The sequence below is a fragment of the Oncorhynchus masou genome, chromosome 29, assembly GCF_036934945.1.
Source record: "Oncorhynchus masou masou isolate Uvic2021 chromosome 29, UVic_Omas_1.1, whole genome shotgun sequence".
Taxonomy (NCBI): domain Eukaryota; kingdom Metazoa; phylum Chordata; class Actinopteri; order Salmoniformes; family Salmonidae; genus Oncorhynchus; species Oncorhynchus masou.
Genome location: NC_088240.1, coordinates 11,779,146 through 11,800,200, shown reverse-complemented (window position 1 = coordinate 11,800,200; position 21,055 = coordinate 11,779,146). Strand labels below are relative to the sequence as shown.

The window sequence follows — 21,055 nt, the reverse complement described above, 5'->3', positions numbered from 1 at the left end:
TTATTACACCACTACTCTACCACGATATATCTACAATACAATACATTATTACACCACTACTCTACCACAACATATCTACAATACAACACATTATTACAACACTACTCTACCACGATATATCTACAATACAATACATTATTACACCAATATATATCTACAATACAACACATTATTACACCACTACTCTACCACTATATATCTACAATACAGTATTACACCACTACTCTACCACTATATATCTACAATACAACACATTATTACACCACTACTCTACCACGATATATCTACAATGCAATACATTATTACACCACTACTCTACCACTATATATCTACAATACAGTATTACACCACTACTCTACCACGATATATCTACAATACAATACATTATTACACCACTACTCTACCACTATATTTCTACAATACAACACATTATTAGACCACTATATATTTACAATACAATACATTATTACACCACTACTCTACCACGATATATCTACAATACAATACATTATTACACCACTACTCTACCACGATATATCTAAAATACAATACATTATTACACCACTACTCTACCACGATATATCTACAATACAATACATTATTACACCACTACTCTACCACTATATTTCTACAATACAACACATTATTACACCACTATATATCTACAATACAATACATTATTACACCACTACTCTACCACTATATATCTACAATACAACACATTATTACACCATTACTCTACCACTATATATCTACAATACATTATTACACCACTAATCTACCACTATATATCTACAATACAACACATTATTACACCACTACTCTACCATTATATATCTACAATACAACACATTATTACAACACTACTCTACCACGATATATCTACAATACAATACATTATTACACCAATATATATCTACAATACAATACATTATTACACAGGTAGGAGGGGGGGGGGGGCACTACTCTACCACTATATATCTACAATACAACACATTATTACACCACTACTCTACCACTATATATCTACAATACAATACATTATTACAACACTACTCTACCACGATATATCTACAATACAATACATTATTACACCAATATATATCTACAATACAATACATTATTACACCACTACTCTACCACGATATATCTACAATACAATACATTATTACACCACTACTCTACCACTATATTTCTACAATACAACACATTATTACACCACTATATCTACAATACAATACATTATTACACCACTACTCTACCACGATATATCTACAATACAATACGTTATTACACCAATATATATCTACAATACAATACATTATTACACCACTACTCTACCACGATATATCTACAATACAATACATTATTACACCACTACTCTACCACAACATATCTACAATACAACACATTATTACAACACTACTCTACCACGATATATCTACAATACAATACATTATTACACCAATATATATCTACAATACAACACATTATTACACCACTACTCTACCACTATATATCTACAATACAGTATTACACCACTACTCTACCACTATATATCTACAATACAACACATTATTACACCACTACTCTACCACGATATATCTACAATGCAATACATTATTACACCACTACTCTACCACTATATATCTACAATACAGTATTACACCACTACTCTACCACGATATATCTACAATACAATACATTATTACACCACTACTCTACCACTATATTTCTACAATACAACACATTATTAGACCACTATATATTTACAATACAATACATTATTACACCACTACTCTACCACGATATATCTACAATACAATACATTATTACACCACTACTCTACCACGATATATCTAAAATACAATACATTATTACACCACTACTCTACCACGATATATCTACAATACAATACATTATTACACCACTACTCTACCACTATATTTCTACCATACAACACATTATTACACCACTATATATCTACAATACAATACATTATTACACCACTACTCTACCACTATATATCTACAATACAACACATTATTACACCATTACTCTACCACTATATATCTACAATACATTATTACACCACTAATCTACCACTATATATCTACAATACAACACATTATTACACCACTACTCTACCATTATATATCTACAATACAATACATTATTACACCAATATATATCTACAATACAATACATTATTACACCACTACTCTACCACTATATATCTACAATACAACACATTATTACACCACTACTCTACCACTATATATCTACAATACAATACATTATTACAACACTACTCTACCACGATATATCTACAATACAATACATTATTACACCAATATATATCTACAATACAATACATTATTACACCACTACTCTACCACGATATATCTACAATACAATACATTATTACACCACTACTCTACCACTATATTTCTACAATACAACACATTATTACACCACTATATATTTACAATACAATACATTATTACACCACTACTCTACCACGATATATCTACAATACAACACATTATTACACCACTACTCTACCACTATATATCTACAATACAAAACATTATTACACCACTACTCTACCACGATATATCTACAATACAATACATTATTACACCACTACTCTACCACAACATATCTACAATACAACACATTATTACAACACTACTCTACCACGATATATCTACAATACAATACATTATTACACCAATATATATCTACAATACAACACATTATTACACCACTACTCTACCACTATATATCTACAATACAGTATTACACCACTACTCTACCACTATATATCTACAATACAACACATTATTACACCACTACTCTACCACGATATATCTACAATGCAATACATTATTACACCACTACTCTACCACTATATATCTACAATACAGTATTACACCACTACTCTACCACGATATATCTACAATACAATACATTATTACACCACTACTCTACCACTATATTTCTACAATACAACACATTATTAGACCACTATATATTTACAATACAATACATTATTACACCACTACTCTACCACGATATATCTACAATACAATACATTATTACACCACTACTCTACCACGATATATCTAAAATACAATACATTATTACACCACTACTCTACCACGATATATCTACAATACAATACATTATTACACCACTACTCTACCACTATATTTCTACAATACAACACATTATTACACCACTATATATCTACAATACAATACATTATTACACCACTACTCTACCACTATATATCTACAATACAACACATTATTACACCATTACTCTACCACTATATATCTACAATACATTATTACACCACTAATCTACCACTATATATCTACAATACAACACATTATTACACCACTACTCTACCATTATATATCTACAATACAACACATTATTACAACACTACTCTACCACGATATATCTACAATACAATACATTATTACACCAATATATATCTACAATACAATACATTATTACACCACTACTCTACCACTATATATCTACAATACAACACATTATTACACCACTACTCTACCACTATATATCTACAATACAATACATTATTACAACACTACTCTACCACGATATATCTACAATACAATACATTATTACACCAATATATATCTACAATACAATACATTATTACACCACTACTCTACCACGATATATCTACAATACAATACATTATTACACCACTACTCTACCACTATATTTCTACAATACAACACATTATTACACCACTATATATCTACAATACAATACATTATTACACCACTACTCTACCACGATATATCTACAATACAATACGTTATTACACCAATATATATCTACAATACAATACATTATTACACCACTACTCTACCATGATATATCTACAATACAATACAGTATTACACCACTACTCTACCACTATATATCTACAATACAACACATTATTACACCACTACTCTACCACTATATATCTACAATACAATACATTATTACACTTCTACTCTACCACGATATATCTACAATACAATACATTATTACACCACTACTCTACCACTATATATCTACAATACAATACATTATTACACCACTACTCTACCACTATATATATACAATACAACACATTATTACACCACTACTCTACCACTATATATATCTACAATACAACACATTATTACACCACTACTCTACCACAATATATCTACAATACAACACATTATTACACCACTACTCTACCACTATAAATCTACAATACAACACATTATTACACCACTACTCTACCACTATATATCTACAATACAATACATTATTACACCACTACTCTACCAATACATCTCCACAATACAACACATTATTACACCACTACTCTACCACTATATATCTACAATACAATACATTATTACACCACTACTCTACTACTATATATCTACAATACAACACATTATTACACCACTACTCTACCAATACATCTCCACAATACGAAATCAATACTACAAAAAAATAACAATATTGAAATATAAGTGTATGTAGTGTGTGTGTCTGTGTGTGTGTGTCCCTACACTGTTCCATAAGGTGTAGTTTTCTTAAATTAGTTATTTAAATGTGATTTCACTGCTTGACTGAGTTACATGTGAGCCAAATGTGTGTTTGTAAACAGAGAGAATGTGTGTGTGTGTAGGAAAGCTATACATTAGTGTGTGAGACCCTTGCTGGCCGATCAATCACTGTCTGGGTCCTTTTGGCCTGTCCCTAGGCTCTGTGCAGAGTTGTGTGTGTGAGACCCCTGCTGGGTCGATTACTGGGCCACGCCCTGTCTGGGTCCTTTTGGCCTGTCCCTAGGCTCTGTGCAGCGTTGTGTGTGTGTGTCTCTGCTCCTTTATTAAAGATGATCACAGTGTAACTGTTCTCTTTTCTACCATCATGTGAAAAATAAAAAATATAAAATCACCAAAGGGAACAGTGTTGCTGCCATCACTTGTATGTGTGTGTGTGTGTGTGTGTGTGTGTGTGTGTGTGTGTGTGTGTGTGTGTGTGTGTGTGTCTGTCTGTGTACGGTTGATAGATTTCCCAGCGCTCCAGCCAAGGCTTGTGATAGGATATAAAGGAGATGGATGGTGATGGAGAGAAATGGTAGATTAATTTCAGATTTATATCTGTTTTTCTCTGTCGTTTTCCATCCCTCTGTTTTCATCACTCGCTTAATGAGAACGTTAGGATGACATAAATCCCTGGCTCTGGTAGATACTTCTCCTCTGTGAAGCAGGATACATGATCCCTCGTTCACAAGGTGTTTGTAGGGGTTTGACTGTGATATGTGGTAGAAAGAGAAGCTAAACTCAAACAGTCATACAGACTTAGAAAGCCACTTAACCTGACAGCTCATTTTTACAGCATGCACAGATGGCTCAATTGCATAAATCACTACTGAAGTAATAAATAACAGTAGTAAAAATGATGAGAATAATGACATTTTTCAAATATATTTTCAAAACCTTTACATTTTCTCTGTATGGAAATGTTATGCCAGACTGGCTCTCAGAATGGAGCAGTGTTTCTCTAGAAAAGTATAAAAAAGTATGTGGACACCCCTTCAAATTCAGCAACACCCATTGCTAAAAGGTGTATAAAATTGAGCACACAGCCATGCAATCTACATAGACAAACATTGGCAGTAGAATGGCCTTACTGAAAGCTCAGTGATTTTCAACATGGCACCATCAGAGGATGCCACCTTTCCAACAAGTCAGTTTGTCAAATTTCTTCTCTGCTAGAGCTGCCCTGGTCAACTCTAAGGACTGCTATTGTGAAGCGGAAATATTTTGGAGCAACAACGGCTCAGCCACGAAGTGGTAGGCCACACAAGCTCAAAGAACGGAACCGCCGAGTGCTGAAGCACGTAGCTCGTAAAAATGGTCTGTCCTCGGTTGCGACACTCACTACCGAGATCCAAATTGCCTCTTCAAGCAATGTCAGCACAATAACTGTTCGTTGGGAGCTTCATGAAATGGTTTCCGTGGCCGAACAGCCGCACACAAGCCTAACATCACCATTGCACACAAGCCCTATCCTCCATTGACGGGAGAGGAGGTGTGGCTGCTCCTGCTGGTTCCATTCCAAAGGTGCGGGATTCTGTCCCGCGGGACTAGGTCTGTGAGGTAAGAGCCAGGCGCAGAGAGCAGAGAGTTCCAAAGGGAGAAGTGCACTTTAATATGGCACCAAAATACAATGCCCAAACACAGGGTGCAAAAAATACGGACCAACCCAAAACACAGGGTACCCGGTCCGGAGCACGAACACACCCAACAACACAACAATAACACAAGATTAATCCCGCACAAAACAAGGGCGGGTTTACTAGCCTTAAATAAGGAAGCCCATCAGGAAAACATAATAGGACACAGGTGCAACTAATAAGACAAAACAAACAGGAAAAGGGATCGGTGGTGGCTCGTAGGCCGGTGACAACGTCCACTGAGCACCGCCCCAACAGGCAGGGGAGCCAACTTCGGCGAAAGTCGTGACAGCTGCTGTAATTGTGAAATGCTTCTTCCTGAAGCCTGATTGGTACATTGATAAAATAGAGTTAGTAAATAAAAACTCTTTTAGCTGTTCACTCACAAGAGTTTCAAGAATTTTCACCAGGGGTGACAGCTTTGAGATTGGCCTATAATTATTTAAAATAATTGGATTTCCCCCTTTTAAAAGTGATAGGACAAATGCCGATTTCCAAATCTTTGGAATTTCATTACATTCCAGGGTTAGATTGAACAGATATGTAAGTGGTTCAGCTATGAAATCAGCTGCCAGATTTAAAAAGTAGGGTTCCAAATGATCAGAACCTGCAGGCTTTCTCTGATCTAAGGATTTCAGGGCTTTATGTACCACCTGCACTGAGAATGGCAAAAAGCTAAAAGTGATAGGACAAATGCTGATTTCCAAATCTTTGGAATTTCATTACATTCCAGGGTTAGATTGAACAGATATGTAAGTGGTTCAGCTATGAAATCAGCTGCCAGATTTAAAAAGTAGGGTTCCAAATGATCAGAACCTGCAGGCTTTCTCTGATCTAAGGATTTCAGGGCTTTATGTACCACCTGCACTGAGAATGGCAAAAAGCTAAAAGTGATAGGACAAATGCTGATTTCCAAATCTTTGGAATTTCATTACATTCCAGGGTTAGATTGAACAGATATGTAAGTGGTTCAGCTATGAATTCAGCTGCCAGATTTAAAAAGCAGGGTTCCAAATGATCAGGACCTGCAGGCTTTCTCTGTTCTAAGGATTTCAGGGCTTTATGTACCACCTGCACTGAGAATGGCAAAAAGCTCAAAGTTTGACCAGCTCTCACTGGTTCATCCACACAGGGTTGTACAGAGACAGAGGGCACTGAATCAAACAGCCTACCAGATGATGCAAAGTGCTCATTGAAACAATTCAGTATTTCAGTTTTGTCATATACAGCAATAGAGTCCTTCAAAACACATGACGGTAATTCATTAACATTACTATTACCAAACATAGACTTAATATCCTTCCAAAACTTTCCAGGGTCATTCTGGTTATCAGTGGTAACAGACATAAAATATTCAGACTTGGCCTTCATGAGAAGAAAAGACTTGTTTCGTAACTGCCTACAAATAAGCCAATCAGCATCAGAACATGATTTTCTTGCTTTAGCCCAGGCTAGATTACGGTCATGAATAATACAAGACAGCTCAGAAGAAAACCATGGATTATCCCGCCCTTTAACCCTGAACCTGCAGAATGAGGCATGTTTGTTTACTATTTGGAAAAATCCATAATGAAAGAATTTCCAGGTCTCCACATCAGGGATAAGCTCAATCTTGCTCCAGTCAAAATAAAACAAATCGTGAAAGAAAGCCTGTTCATTAAAACATTTCAAATTTCTCTTACGTATTAAACATGGGTTTGTCTTAGGAACCTTAGTATTTCTAACAGCAACAAGAGCACAATAGTCACTTAAATCATTACAAAAAACACCAACTGCAGAATATTTATGTGGAACATTTGTCAATATCAAATCAATCAGCGTAGATTTATCTGGGCATTTAAGATTTGGGCGAATGGGTGAGTTAATTAACTGGGTAAGATTCATAGAATTACAAAACATTTTTAAATCATCAGACACCGACTTTAACCAACACCAGTTGAGATCACCAATCAAGATAATTTCACTGGAAAGAAGTTTAGACACAAGGTGCGTCAAAGAAGAAAATGCATCACCGAAAGCAGAGGGGAGTGGTCTATAACAGCCAATCACAGTTATAGAGAGCAGAGGGGGGTCTATAACAGCCAATCACAGTCATAGAGAGCAGAGGGGGGTCTATAACAGCCAATCACAGTTATAGAGAGCAGAGGGGGTCTATAACAGCCAATCACAGTTATAGAGAGCAGAGGGGGGTCTATAACAGCCAATCACAGTTATAGAGAGCAGAGGGGGGTCTATAACAGCCAATCACAGTTATAGAGAGCAGAAGGGGGTCTATAACAGCCAATCACAGTTATAGAGAGGCCCTTTGAAACCTCAATATTCAAAGCAAGAAATTCCAACTGTTTACAAATAGTTTCAGACTTTGCCACACTTACAAGGAATTTAGTTTTAACATATATAGCCACACCCATTGTAACTGTTTATACAAATATCCTTATCAAGATCAGACTTGCTGAGCCAGGTTTCAGAAAACACAATTACATCAGCATCAGTTGATTTAGCCCAAATCCTAACTCCATACATTTTTGACAACAGGCTGCATACATTTAAATGAAAAATACCAAAACCAGATCTAGATTTAAAATCAGAGGGGGTTTGGAGACATTGCATGTCACGTTACCTGATATCAACAAAAGAAGAATAACGAGGCAGCTCTGTTTAATAACCTTGCACGGCTTCTCTTTTTTAAGAGACCTACTGCAAGCGAATTCCACAAGTGAGTTTCCAGACAATACAAAACAGTCATTTAAAACCATTAGACTTTTGTAGTGAGTGCCAACTGAATAAGATCTTCAAAGGTAAGGCATTCATTTAATCGCTATTTCTGACTTTTGTGGCACACCTGCCAGGTTGGCATCCTCAGATAATCACATGGTTTGCTTTCGCCATAAAGCCTTTTTGAAATCTGACACAGCGGCTGGATTAACAAGAAGTTAAGCTTTTTGTTAGGACCTTGGCGTTACTCTGGACCCTGATCTCTCTTTTGACAAACATATCAAGACTGTTTCAAGGACAGCTTTTTTCCATCTATGTAACATTGCAAAAATCGAACTTTCTGTCCAAAAATGATGCAGAAAAATGAATCCATGCTTTTGTCACTTCTAGGTTAAACTACTTCAATGCTCTACTTTCCTGCTATCCGGATAAAGCACTAAATTCACTTCAGTTAGTGCTAAACAAGGCTACTAGAATCTTGATTAGATCCAAAAAATGTGATCATATTACTCCAGTGCTAGCCTCTCTACACTGGCTTCCTGTTAAGGCTAGGGCTGATTTCAAGGTTTTACTGCTAACCTACAAAGCATTACATGGGCTTGCTCCTACCAATCTCTCTGATTTGGTCCTGCCGTACATACCTACACGTATGCTACAGTCACAAGATGCAGGCCTCCTAACTGACCCTAGATTTTCTAAGCAAACAGCTGAAGGCAGGGCTTTCTCCTAGAGCTCCATGTTTATGGAATGGTCTGCCTATCCATGTGAGAGACTCAGACTCGGTCTCAACCTTCAAGTATTTACTGAAGACTCATCTCTTCAGTAGGTCCTATGATTGAGTGTTGTCTGGCCCAGGAGTGTGAAGCTGAATGGAAAGGCACTGGAGCAACGAACCTCCCTTGCTGTCTACGCCTGGCCGGTTCCCCTCTCTTCACTGGGATTCTCTGCCTCTAACCCTATTACAGGGAGTGAGTCACTGGCTTACTGGTGCTCTTCCATGCCGTCCCTAGGAGGGGTGCGTCACTTGAGTGGGTTGAGTCACTGACGTGATCTTCCTGTCTGGATTGGCGCCCCCCCCTTGGGTTCGTGCTGCGAGGGAGATCTTCGTGGGCTGTACTCGGCCTTGTCTCAGGATAGTAAATTGGTGATGGAAGATATACCTGTAGTGGTGTGGGGGCTGTGCTTTGGCAAAGTGGGTGGGGTTATATCCTGCCTGTTTGGCCCTGTTTGGCCCGGGTATCGTCGGATGGGGCCACAGTGTCTTCCAACCCCTCCTGTCTCAGCCTCCAGTATATATGCTGCAATAGTTTATGTGTCGGGGGACTAGGTACAGTCTGTTATATCTGGAGTATTTCTCCTGTCTTATCTGGTGTCCTGTCTGAATTTAAGTATGCTCTCTCTAATTCTTTCTTTCTTTCATTCTTTCTTTCTTTCTCTCTTACTTTCATTCTTTCTTTCTCTCTCTCTGAGGACCTGAGCCCTAGGACCATGCCTCAGGACTACCTGGCCTGATGACTCCTTGCTGTCCCCAGTCCACCTGGTCGTGCTGCTGCTGCCTGAGGCTATGGTAATCTGATCTGTTCACCGAACGTGCTATCTTGTCCCAGATCCAACCCTGGTTCACCAACTACTTTGCAGACAGAGTTCAGTGTGTCAAATCGGAGGGCATGCTGTCCGGTCCTCTGGCAGTCTCTATGGGGGTGCCACAGGGTTCAATTCTCGGGCCGACTCTTTTCTCTGTATATATCAATGATGTTGCTCTTGCTGCGGGCGATTCCCTGATCCACCTCTACGCAGACGGCACCATTCTGTATACTTCCGGCCCGTCCTTGGACACTGTGCTATCTAACCTCCAAACGAGCTTCAATGCCATACAACACTCCTTCCGTGGCCTCCAACTGCTCTTAAACGCTAGTAAAACCAAATGCATGCTTTTCAACCGTTCGCTGCCTGCACCCGCACGCCCGACTAGCATCACCACCCTTGATGGTTCCGACCTAGAATATGTGGACATCTATAAGTACCTAGGTGGCTAGACTGTAAACTCTCCTTCCAGACTCATATCAAACATCTCCAATCTAAAATCAAATCTAGAGTCGGCTTTCTATTCCGCAACAAAGCCTCCTTAACTCACGCCGCCAAACTTACCCTCGTAAAACTGACTATCCTACCGATCCTCGATTTCGGCGATGTCATCTACAAAATAGCTTCCAACACTCTACTCAGCAAACTGGATGCAGTTTATCACAGTGCCATCCGTTTTGTTACTAAAGCACCTTATACCACCCACCACTGCGACCTGTATGCTCTAGTCGGCTGGCCCTCGCTACATATTCGTCGCCAGACCCACTGGCTCCAGGTCATCTACAAGTCCATGCTAGGTAAAGCTCCACCTTATCTCAGTTCACTGGTCACGATGGCAACACCCATCCGTAGCACGCGCTCCAGCAGGTTTATCTCACTGATCATCCCTAAAGCCAACACCTCATTTGGCCGCCTTTTGTTCCAATTCTCTGCTGCCTGTGATTGGAACGAATTGCAAAAATCGCTGAAGTTGGAGACTTTTATCTCCCTCACCAACTTCAAACATCTGCTATCTGAGCAGCTAACTGATCGCTGCAGCTGTACATAGTCTATTGGTAAATAGCCCACCCAATTTTACCCACCTCATCCCCATACTGTTTATATTTATTTACTTTCTGCTCTTTTGCACACCGGTATCTCTACCTGTACATGACCATCTGATCATTTATCCCTCCAGTGTTAATCTGCAAAATGGTAATTATTTGCCTACCTCCTCATGCCTTTTGCACACAATGTATATAGACTCTCTTTTTTTCTTATTTTTTTTCTACTGTGTTATTGACTTGTTAATTGTTTACTCCATGTGTATCTCTGTGTTGTTGTCTGTTCACACTGCTATGCTTTATCTTGGCCAGGTCGCAGTTGTAAATGAGAACTTGTTCTCAACTGGCCTACCTGGTTAAATAAAGGTGCATTTTTTAAATAATAAACCATTTAAAAAAACTGCTGTTTTCAACTCTCCTGAGACAGCAGGAGCGGTAGAGATACTCTGAATGATTGGCTATGTAAAGCCAACTGACATTTACTTCTGAGGTGCTGACTTGTTGCACCCTCGACAACTACTGTGATTATTATTATTTGACCTTGCTGTTTATCTATGAGCATTTGAACATCTTGGCCATGTTCTGTTATAATCTCCACCCGACACAGCCAGAAGAGGACTCGCCACCCCTCATAGCCTGGTTCCTCTCTAGGTCTCTTCCTAGGTTCCGGCCTTGCTAGGGAAGTTTTCCTAGCCACCGTGCATTGCTTTTGCTGTTTGGGGTTTTAAAATGGGTTCCTGTACAGCACTTTGTGACATCAGCTGACATAAGAAGGGTTTTATAAATACATTGATTGACTAGACTGCCTCAATTGAGCACAGAAAGAACAGTCTCAATAAATAGCCTCAATAGAGCACAGAAAGTACAGTCTCACGAGACAGCCTCAATTGAGCTCAGAAAGTACAGTGTCACTAGACAGCCTCAATAGAGCACAGAAAGAACAGTCTCACTGGACAGCCTCAATAGAGCACAGAAATAACAGTGTCACCAGACATCCTCAATAGAGTACAGAAATGACAGTCTCACTAGACAGTCTCAGTAGAGCACTGAAAGAACAGTGTCACTAGACAGCCTCAATAGAGTACAGAAATAACAGTCTCACTCGACAGTCTCAGTAGAGCACTGAAAGAACAGTGTCACTAGACAGCCTCAATAGAGCACAGAAATAACAGTCTCACAAGACAGCCTCAATAAAACACAGAAATAAAAGTCTCACTAGACAGTCTCAGTAGAGTACTGAAAGAACAGTGTCACTAGACAGCCTCAATAAAGCACAGAAATAACAGTCTCACTAGACAGCCTCAATAGAGCACAGAAAGATCTCACAGAACTTCTGTCTTTCTCTCTCTTTCTTTCCCTTTCTTTCTCTCACTCCCTCTCACACCATTCTCTATGACTGTCTCTTTATCCATCTCCCATTCTCCCTCCCATTCTCCCTCCCATTCTCCCTCCCTCCCTCCCTCCCTCCCTCCCTCCCTCCCTCCCTCCGTGTGTCTGTCTGTTTGTCTGTCTGTCTGTCCCCATATACATACTGGAGACAGACTTCCTGTCAGTCTGTCTGTCCGCTCCCGTCCATCCGTCTGTCCGTCTGCTTCTCATAGAAGGTAAGTGTAACGGTCACTAAGTATAATTTGCAGCGGTAGAGCCAATGGTTAGGCAGAACAAAGTGGTAATGTAATATAATATATAATAATGTAATATAATGTAGATCTGGAAGGGGAAGGGAAAAATCAGTATGATTCTCCATTGCTGATGAGATTGCTGATCAGTTGCCTGCCTCTGTGTGTGGTAGACAGTCATGCAAAGAAACACTGCTGTCAATTTACCCTCAATTGGCTCAGTGTGTGTGTGTGTGTGTGTGTTTTGTGTGGGTGGGTGGGTGGGTGGATAGGAATGTGCATGCTTGAGCCAAGAAAAGGAAGATAAATCATAATGAGAGGTGGAAGCTTTAGTATCTACAGGCCACGGACTTCACCGAGATTGAACCCTGCAATCTTCCCCTCTTAAAACACAGATAGAACAGATAGAACTGTCTGTCTGTCTGTCTGTCTGTCTGTCTGTCTGTCTGTCTGTCTGTCTGTCTGTCTGTCTGTCTGTCTGTCTGTCTGTCTGTCTGTCTGTCTGTCTGTCTGTCTGTCTGTCTGTCTGTCTGTCTGTCTGTCTGTCTGTCTGTCTGTCTGCCTGCCTGCCTGCCTGCCTGCCTGCCTGCCTGCCTGCCTGCCTGCCTCTGTCTCAATTGAAAGGGCTTAATTGGCATGGGAAACGTGTTAACATTGCCAAAGCAAGTAAGGTCGATAATATACAAAAGTGAAATAAACAATACAAATTAACAGTAGACATTATGCATACAGAAGTTTCAAAACAATAAAGACTCCCTCTCTCTCTCTGTCTGTCTCTCGCTCTCTCTCTCTCTGTCTGTCTCTCTCTGTCTCTCTCTGTTTCTTGCTCTCTCTCGCTCTCTCTCTGTCTCTCTCTCTCTCTCTCTCTCTCTCGGAGGTCAGTGTGGAGAGTCTAGTGCTTCGTGCAGACATCATTTCACGACTCACTGAGCTCTTTGTGGTGTTTTTACAAAAGAAAACTGAACTATCAAAATGTCTTGTGTGATAGTTTCTACCTCAGGCGCGGAGGTAAAGGGTTATTAGGAGTATCAGATCAGAGGGAGGACATTGGGAGAACCGACACACACACACACACTGTTCCTGTCTCTGAGAGGGAGGGTGAAATCTAAAGTTTCCTCATATGAGTCCAACTCTGTGTCTGGATAGACCCCTGCTGTGTGGTCATATTGTGCAGCATCTCTCTCTCTGGAGATCAGTGATACAACACAGCTCACCCTGGATGACCTCTCAGACATGCAGGCACAGACAGGCATAGACAGACACACACACACACACACACACACACACACACACACACACACACACACACACACACACACACACACACACACACACACACACACATACACACATACACACATACACACATACACACACACACAGATACAGACACAGACACAGACATACACACACAGACACAGACAGCTGATAGTGTGTACATGTTTGCCTCTATAACCATCAGCATCCACATACAACGGAGAGAAGGATAAATTGTGTATGTGTGTGTGTGTGCTCTCTCACCCTCTGTGCTGAGACCAGGGCTGGAGGTAAACTGGGCCACGTCTACGATCTTCACAGCAAACTGCTGTCCTGTGTCTCTGTTGATACATCTTCGTACCACACTGAATGGACCCCTGCACATGACAGAACGCACACATTAACATCTCGTACCTTTTATACAGGACAGAACACATTAACATCTCATACCTTTTATACAGGACAGAACACATTAACATCTCATACCTTTTATACAGGACAGAACACATTAACATCTCATACCTTTATACAGGACAGAACACATTAACATCTCATACCTTTTATACAGGACAGAACACATTAACATCTCATACCTTTTATACAGGACAGAACACATTAACATCTCATACCTTTTATACAGGGCAGACCACATGAACATCTCATCGTAAAAGTAAAGACACCTCAATAGAAAAATTACTCAAGTAAAAGTCACCCAGGAAAATACTACTAGAGTAAAAGTCTAAAAGTATTTGGTTTAAAATGTACTTAAGTATCAAAAGTCAAAGTAAAAGTATAAATCATTTCACACTCCTTATTTTAAGCAAAGCAGTTGGCCACATCTTCTTGTTTTTAAAATGAATGGATAACCAGAGGCTCACTCCAACACAGACATAATCTACAGATGAAGCATGTGTGTTTAGTGAGACCATCAGATCAGAGGCAGAAGGGAGGACCAGGGATGTTTTCTTGACAAGTGCGTGAATTGGACCATTTTTATGTCATGTACTTTTGGGTGTCAAGTAAAATGTATGGAGTAATTTCTTTAGGAATATATAGTGAAGTAAAAGTAAAAGTTAAATAGAAATAGTAAAATAACGTACAGATACCCCAAAAAACTACTTAAGTAGTACTTTAAATGACTTGTACTTAAGTACTTTACACCATTGTATACAGGACAGAACAAATTAACAGCTCATACATTTATACAATAATTGTTCATGAATTTATCTGCAGTACCCCTGTGATGATCGTCCTATCATGTCTGTCACTTATCTATCATCTCTGTCACTTATCTATCATCTCTGTCATTTATCTATCATCTGTCCTTTATCTATCATCTCTGTCATTTATCTATCATCTCTGTCATTTATCTATCATCTCTGTCACTTATCTATCATCTCTGTCACTTATCTAAAGAGATGCCTAGTATAAATGACCTGACATTGTTTATGGAACAGTTTATGAGTAGCACATGCATTTATTGATAATCATATGGGTTAGAGATGCTCTCTTGATTATTGTGGATCACATGTAATGACAAGAAACTTGAGTTTGTTGTGCGTCGACGGAAATTGGTTTGTGTGTCTTTTGTTTTGTGTCGCTAGGTATAGTTCTCTTTGTAAACATGTTTTGAACGATCAGAAATGGGATACTCATCTCACCAATGGTGTCAGAAGTGGGATACTAATCTCACCAATGGTGTCAGAAGTGGGATACTCATCTCACCAATGGTGTCAGAAATGGGATACTAATCTCACCAATGGTGTCAGAAGTGAGATACTCATCTCACCAATGGTGTCTCAGGTTGGCATGCTGCCAGGTCCCGGCTTTTCTTTTGAGTTTATTAGGCCTAATTTTTGTTGGTCGTCCTGTTTATTTATTTTTGTAAATACATGTACAGTCACCGGCTACATTATTTCTTCACCTTCTAAATAAAAAGCCTCACTTCGTCAGCCTTCTCACTGTAAAAATCCTGTCGCTGGATCAACCTCACAAGACTATTTTATTTATTTAACCAGGTAAGTCAGTTAAGAACAAATTCTTATTTACAATGACGGCCTACAATGGCCAAACACGGGCGACACTGGGCCAATTGTGCGCCTCCTTATGTGACTCCCGATCATGGCTGGTTGTGATACAGCCTGGAATCAAACCAGGGTCTGTAGAAACACCTCTAGCACTGAGATGCAGTGCCTTAGACCGCTGTGCCGCTCGTGATGACACCACCCAGCGTTCCATTTTAGCAGTTCCATCTCAACTCCAGTCACTTCTGATATCGTATCATTCTATGATGGGGAATTGTATTATCCAACACACAGTCAGTGAGAGGTGTTTAGTAAATACACGGTTTCCACTGCCCTCCCTCACATACCTCTCACAGTAGTTTGTCAGTTGGCACAGAGACGAGGGCAGAGGTAGCACAGGGGTATGATCTTCGTAAATACAGTCCTAGTGCTTACAGCACACACACACACACACACACACGCACACAAACACACACGCATGCACACAAACACACACACACACACACGCACACAAACACACGCACACACGCACACAAACACACACGCACGCACACACACACAGTCTTGTACAGCTAACATTGTGAGGACACACAATTTAGTCCCATACAAAATCCTATTTTCCCTAACCCCTAACTCTAACCACTACTCTTACCCTAACCTTAACCCTAATCCTAACCTTAACCCTAACCTAAAAACCTAACTTTAACCCTAACCCTAAAACTAACCCTAGCTCCTAACTCTAACCCTAAAACTAACCCTAGCTCCTAACCCTTAACGTAAGTCGAACACTAACACTAATTCTAACCTTAACCCTAATCCCCTAGAAATAGCATTTGACTTTGGACCAAGGACAAAACATTTTTCGTTTACTGTTGTGGGAACTTCTGGTCCCCAGAAGAATAGTGAAACATATCCACGCACGCACACACGCACACACACACACACGCACACGCACACGCACACGCACACGCACACGCACACCTTCCTTGGAAAGCAGAGCCTCTCCTGCCTCAGGTGTGTGTAGGCTACACAGTTTTTGATTAAAGATGACACAGTTCACATATCCTCAGAGAGAGAGTGTGTGTGGGTGTTGCTCTTTCTCTCCTCTCATTTTCCCTCCCTGTCTCCCTCCCTCTCTCCTCCCTATCCGACTCCCCCTCCCTCTCTACCCCTCCCTCTCTATATCCTCCCTCTCCCCACCCTCCCTTTCCTTACCCTCCCGGCTCTACCCCTCCCTCTCTATACCCTCACTCTCTATACCCTCCCTCTCTACCATCATTCTCTATACCCTCCCTCTCTATACCCTCCCTCTCTCCCCTCCATCTCTACCCTCCTTCTCTATACCCCCTTCTCTATACCCTCCCTCTCTATACCCTCCCTCTCAACCCTCCTTCTCTATACCCTCCCTCTCTATACCCTCCCTCTCTCCCCTCCCTCTCTACACCCTCCCTCTCTACCCTCCCTCTCTATACCCTCCCTCTCTCCCCTCCCTCTCTATACCCTCCCTCTCTCCCCTCCCTCTCTACCCACCCTCTCAACCCCTCCCTCTCTACCCTCCTTCTCTATACCCTCCCTCTCTATACCCTCCCTCTCTCCCCTCCCTCTCTCCACCCTCCCTCTCTATACCCTCCCTCTCTCCCCTCCTTCTCTATACCCTCCCTCTCTACCCACCCTCTCTACCCCTCCCTCTCTATACCCTCCCTCTCTATACCCCCCTCTCTACACCCTCCCTCTATACCCTCACTCTCTATACCCTCCCTCTCTACCCCTCCCTCTCTACCCCTCCCTCTCTACCCTCCTTCTCTATACCCCCCTTCTCTATACCCTCCCTCTCTATACCCTCCCTCTCTACCCTCCTTCTCTATATCCTCTCTACACACACACACACCCCCCATCTCTCTCTACCTCTACCCATCTCTCTCTACCTCCACCCATCTCTCTCTATCTCCACCCATCTCTCTCTATCTCCACCCATCTCTCTCTACCTCCACCCATCTCTCTCTACCTCTACCCATCTCTCTCTACCTCCACCCATCTCTCTCTACCTCTACTCATCTCTCTCTACCTCCACCCATCTCTCTCTACCTCTACCCATGTCTCTCTACCTCCACCCATCTCTCTCTACCTTTGACCCTACTTTGGCATTAATAACCTCAACCAAATGTTTTCTGTAGTTGCGGATCAGACCTGCACAACGGTCAGGAGGAATTTTGGACCATTCCTCTTTACAAAACTGTTTCCACCTGTGTGCAATCTAAGTGTCACATGATCTGTCACATGATCTCAGTATATATACACCTGTTCTGAAAGGCCCCAGAGTCTGCAACACCACTACGCAAGTGGCACCACCAAACAAGCGGCAACATGAAGACCAAAGAGCGCGCCAAGCAGGTCAGGGACAAAGTTGTGGAGAAGCACAGATCAGGGTTGGGTTATAAAAAAATATCAGAAACTTTGAACATCCCACGGAGCACCATTAAATCCATTATAATTTTATTTGAAAGAATATGGCACCACAACAAAGCTGCCCCACCTAAACTCACAGACCAGGTAAGGAGGGCATTTATTAGAGAGGCAACAAAGAGACCAAAGATAACCCTGAAGGAGCTGCAAAGCTCCACAGCGGAGATTGGAGTATCAGTCCATAGGACCACTTTAAGCCGTACACTCCACAGAGCTGGGCTTTACGAGAAGACTGGCCAGAAAAAAAGCCATTGCTTAAAGAAAAAAATAAACCAACAAGTTTGGTGTTCACTAAAAGGCATGTGGGGGACTCCCCAAACATATGGAAGAAGGTACTCTGGTCAGATGAGACGAAAATTGATTTTTTTGGCCATCAAGAAAACACTATGTCTGGCGCAAAACCAACACATATCATCACCCCGAGAAAACCATCCCCACATTGATGCATGGTGATGGCAGCATGTTTTTCATCAGCGGGGACTGGGAACCTGGTCAGAATTGAGGGAATGATGGATGGTGCTAAATACAGAGAAATTCTTGAGGGAAACCTATTTCAGTCTTCCAGAGATTTGAGACTGGTACGGAGGTTCACCTTCCAGCACGACAATGACCCTAAGCATACTGCTGAAGCAACACTCGAGTGGTTTAAGGGGAAACATTTAAATGTCTTGGAATGGCCTAGTCAAAGCCCAGACCTCAATCCAATTGAGAATCTGTGGTATGACTTAAAGATCGCTGTGCACCAGAGGAATCCATCCAACTTGAAGGAGCTGGAGCAGTTTTTCCTTGAAGAATGGGCAGAAATCCCACTGGCTAGATGTGACAAGCTTGTAGAGACATACCCTAAGAGACTTGCAGCTGTAATTGCTGCAAAAGTTGGCTACATTTACATTACATTTAAGTCATTTAGCAGACGCTCTTATCCAGAGCGACTTACAAATTGGTGAATTCACCTTCTGACATCAGTGGAACAGCCACTTTACAATAGTGCATCTAAATCATTTAAGGGGGGGGTGAGAAGGATTGCTTTATCCTATCCTAGGTATTCCTTGAAGAGGTGGGGTTTCAGGTGTCTCCGGAAGGTGGTGATTGACTCCGCTGTCCTGGCGTCGTGAGGGAGTTTGTTCCACCATTGGGGGGCCAGAGCAGCGAACAGTTTTGACTGGGCTGAGCGGGAACTGTACTTCCTCAGTGGTAGGGAGGCGAGCAGGCCAGAGGTGGATGAACGCAGTGCCCTTGTTTGGGTGTAGGGCCTGATCAGAGCCTGGAGGTACTGCGGTGCCGTTCCCCTCACAGCTCCGTAGGCAAGCACCATGGTCTTGTAGCGGATGCGAGCTTCAACTGGAAGCCAGTGGAGAGAGCGGAGGAGCGGGGTGACGTGAGAGAACTTGGGAAGGTTGAACACCAGCTCTACAATACTTTGGCTCTACAAAGTATTGACTTTGAGGGGGTGAATAGTTATGCATGCTCAAGTTTTCCATTTTTTTTGGTCTTATTTCTGGTTTGTTTCACCCCAAAAATATTTTGCATCTTCAAAGTGGTAGGCATGTTGTGTAAATCAAATGATACCAACCCCCAAAAAAATCCATTTTAATTCCAGGTTGTAAAGAAAACAAAATAAGAAAAATGCCAAGGGGGGTGAATACTTTCGCAAGCCACTGTATGTGTTCAATATAGACAATAAAAATACAATAATGACTGTGTTAATAAGCACTCTGTGTGTGTTTGTTGTTGTGACAGATGAAGATCAGATCACATTTTATGTAAAATTTATGCAGAAATCCAGGTAATTACAAATGGTTCACATACTTTTTCTTGCCACTGTAGCTCTCCAGCCTGTGTGTGTGTATGTGTGTGTGGTTGACCATCTCTGGGCAGTGTGCCTCTGTACATCACGCTGCTGACGCTATAAAGATTTAATCTGATCTCCATCTGCTATAGCATGTGTGTTTAGGCACGCATAGCACACACACAGGGGTAATAATTTTGACTTGGCTGCCTGTAATTTGTTAAGGATACAAAATCCATTCCAATAATTCAAGCTCACACACACTGGCACGCACACTCGCACTCACACAG

General features: G+C 41.0%; 1 protein-coding gene across 14 annotated transcripts in view; it reads right to left on the bottom strand.

The window, feature by feature from the left end:
* The window catches only part of LOC135518984 (peripheral plasma membrane protein CASK-like), a 239,730-nt gene that overhangs the window by 136,917 nt on the left and 81,758 nt on the right, over positions 1 to 21,055 (bottom strand). For all 14 annotated transcript variants that reach the window (XM_064943983.1, XM_064943986.1, XM_064943987.1 and 11 more), the window contains one exon: positions 14,754 to 14,866. In XM_064943983.1, coding sequence (XP_064800055.1) covers positions 14,754 to 14,866 — 113 coding nt within the window. The remainder of the gene's footprint in view (positions 1 to 14,753; positions 14,867 to 21,055) is intronic.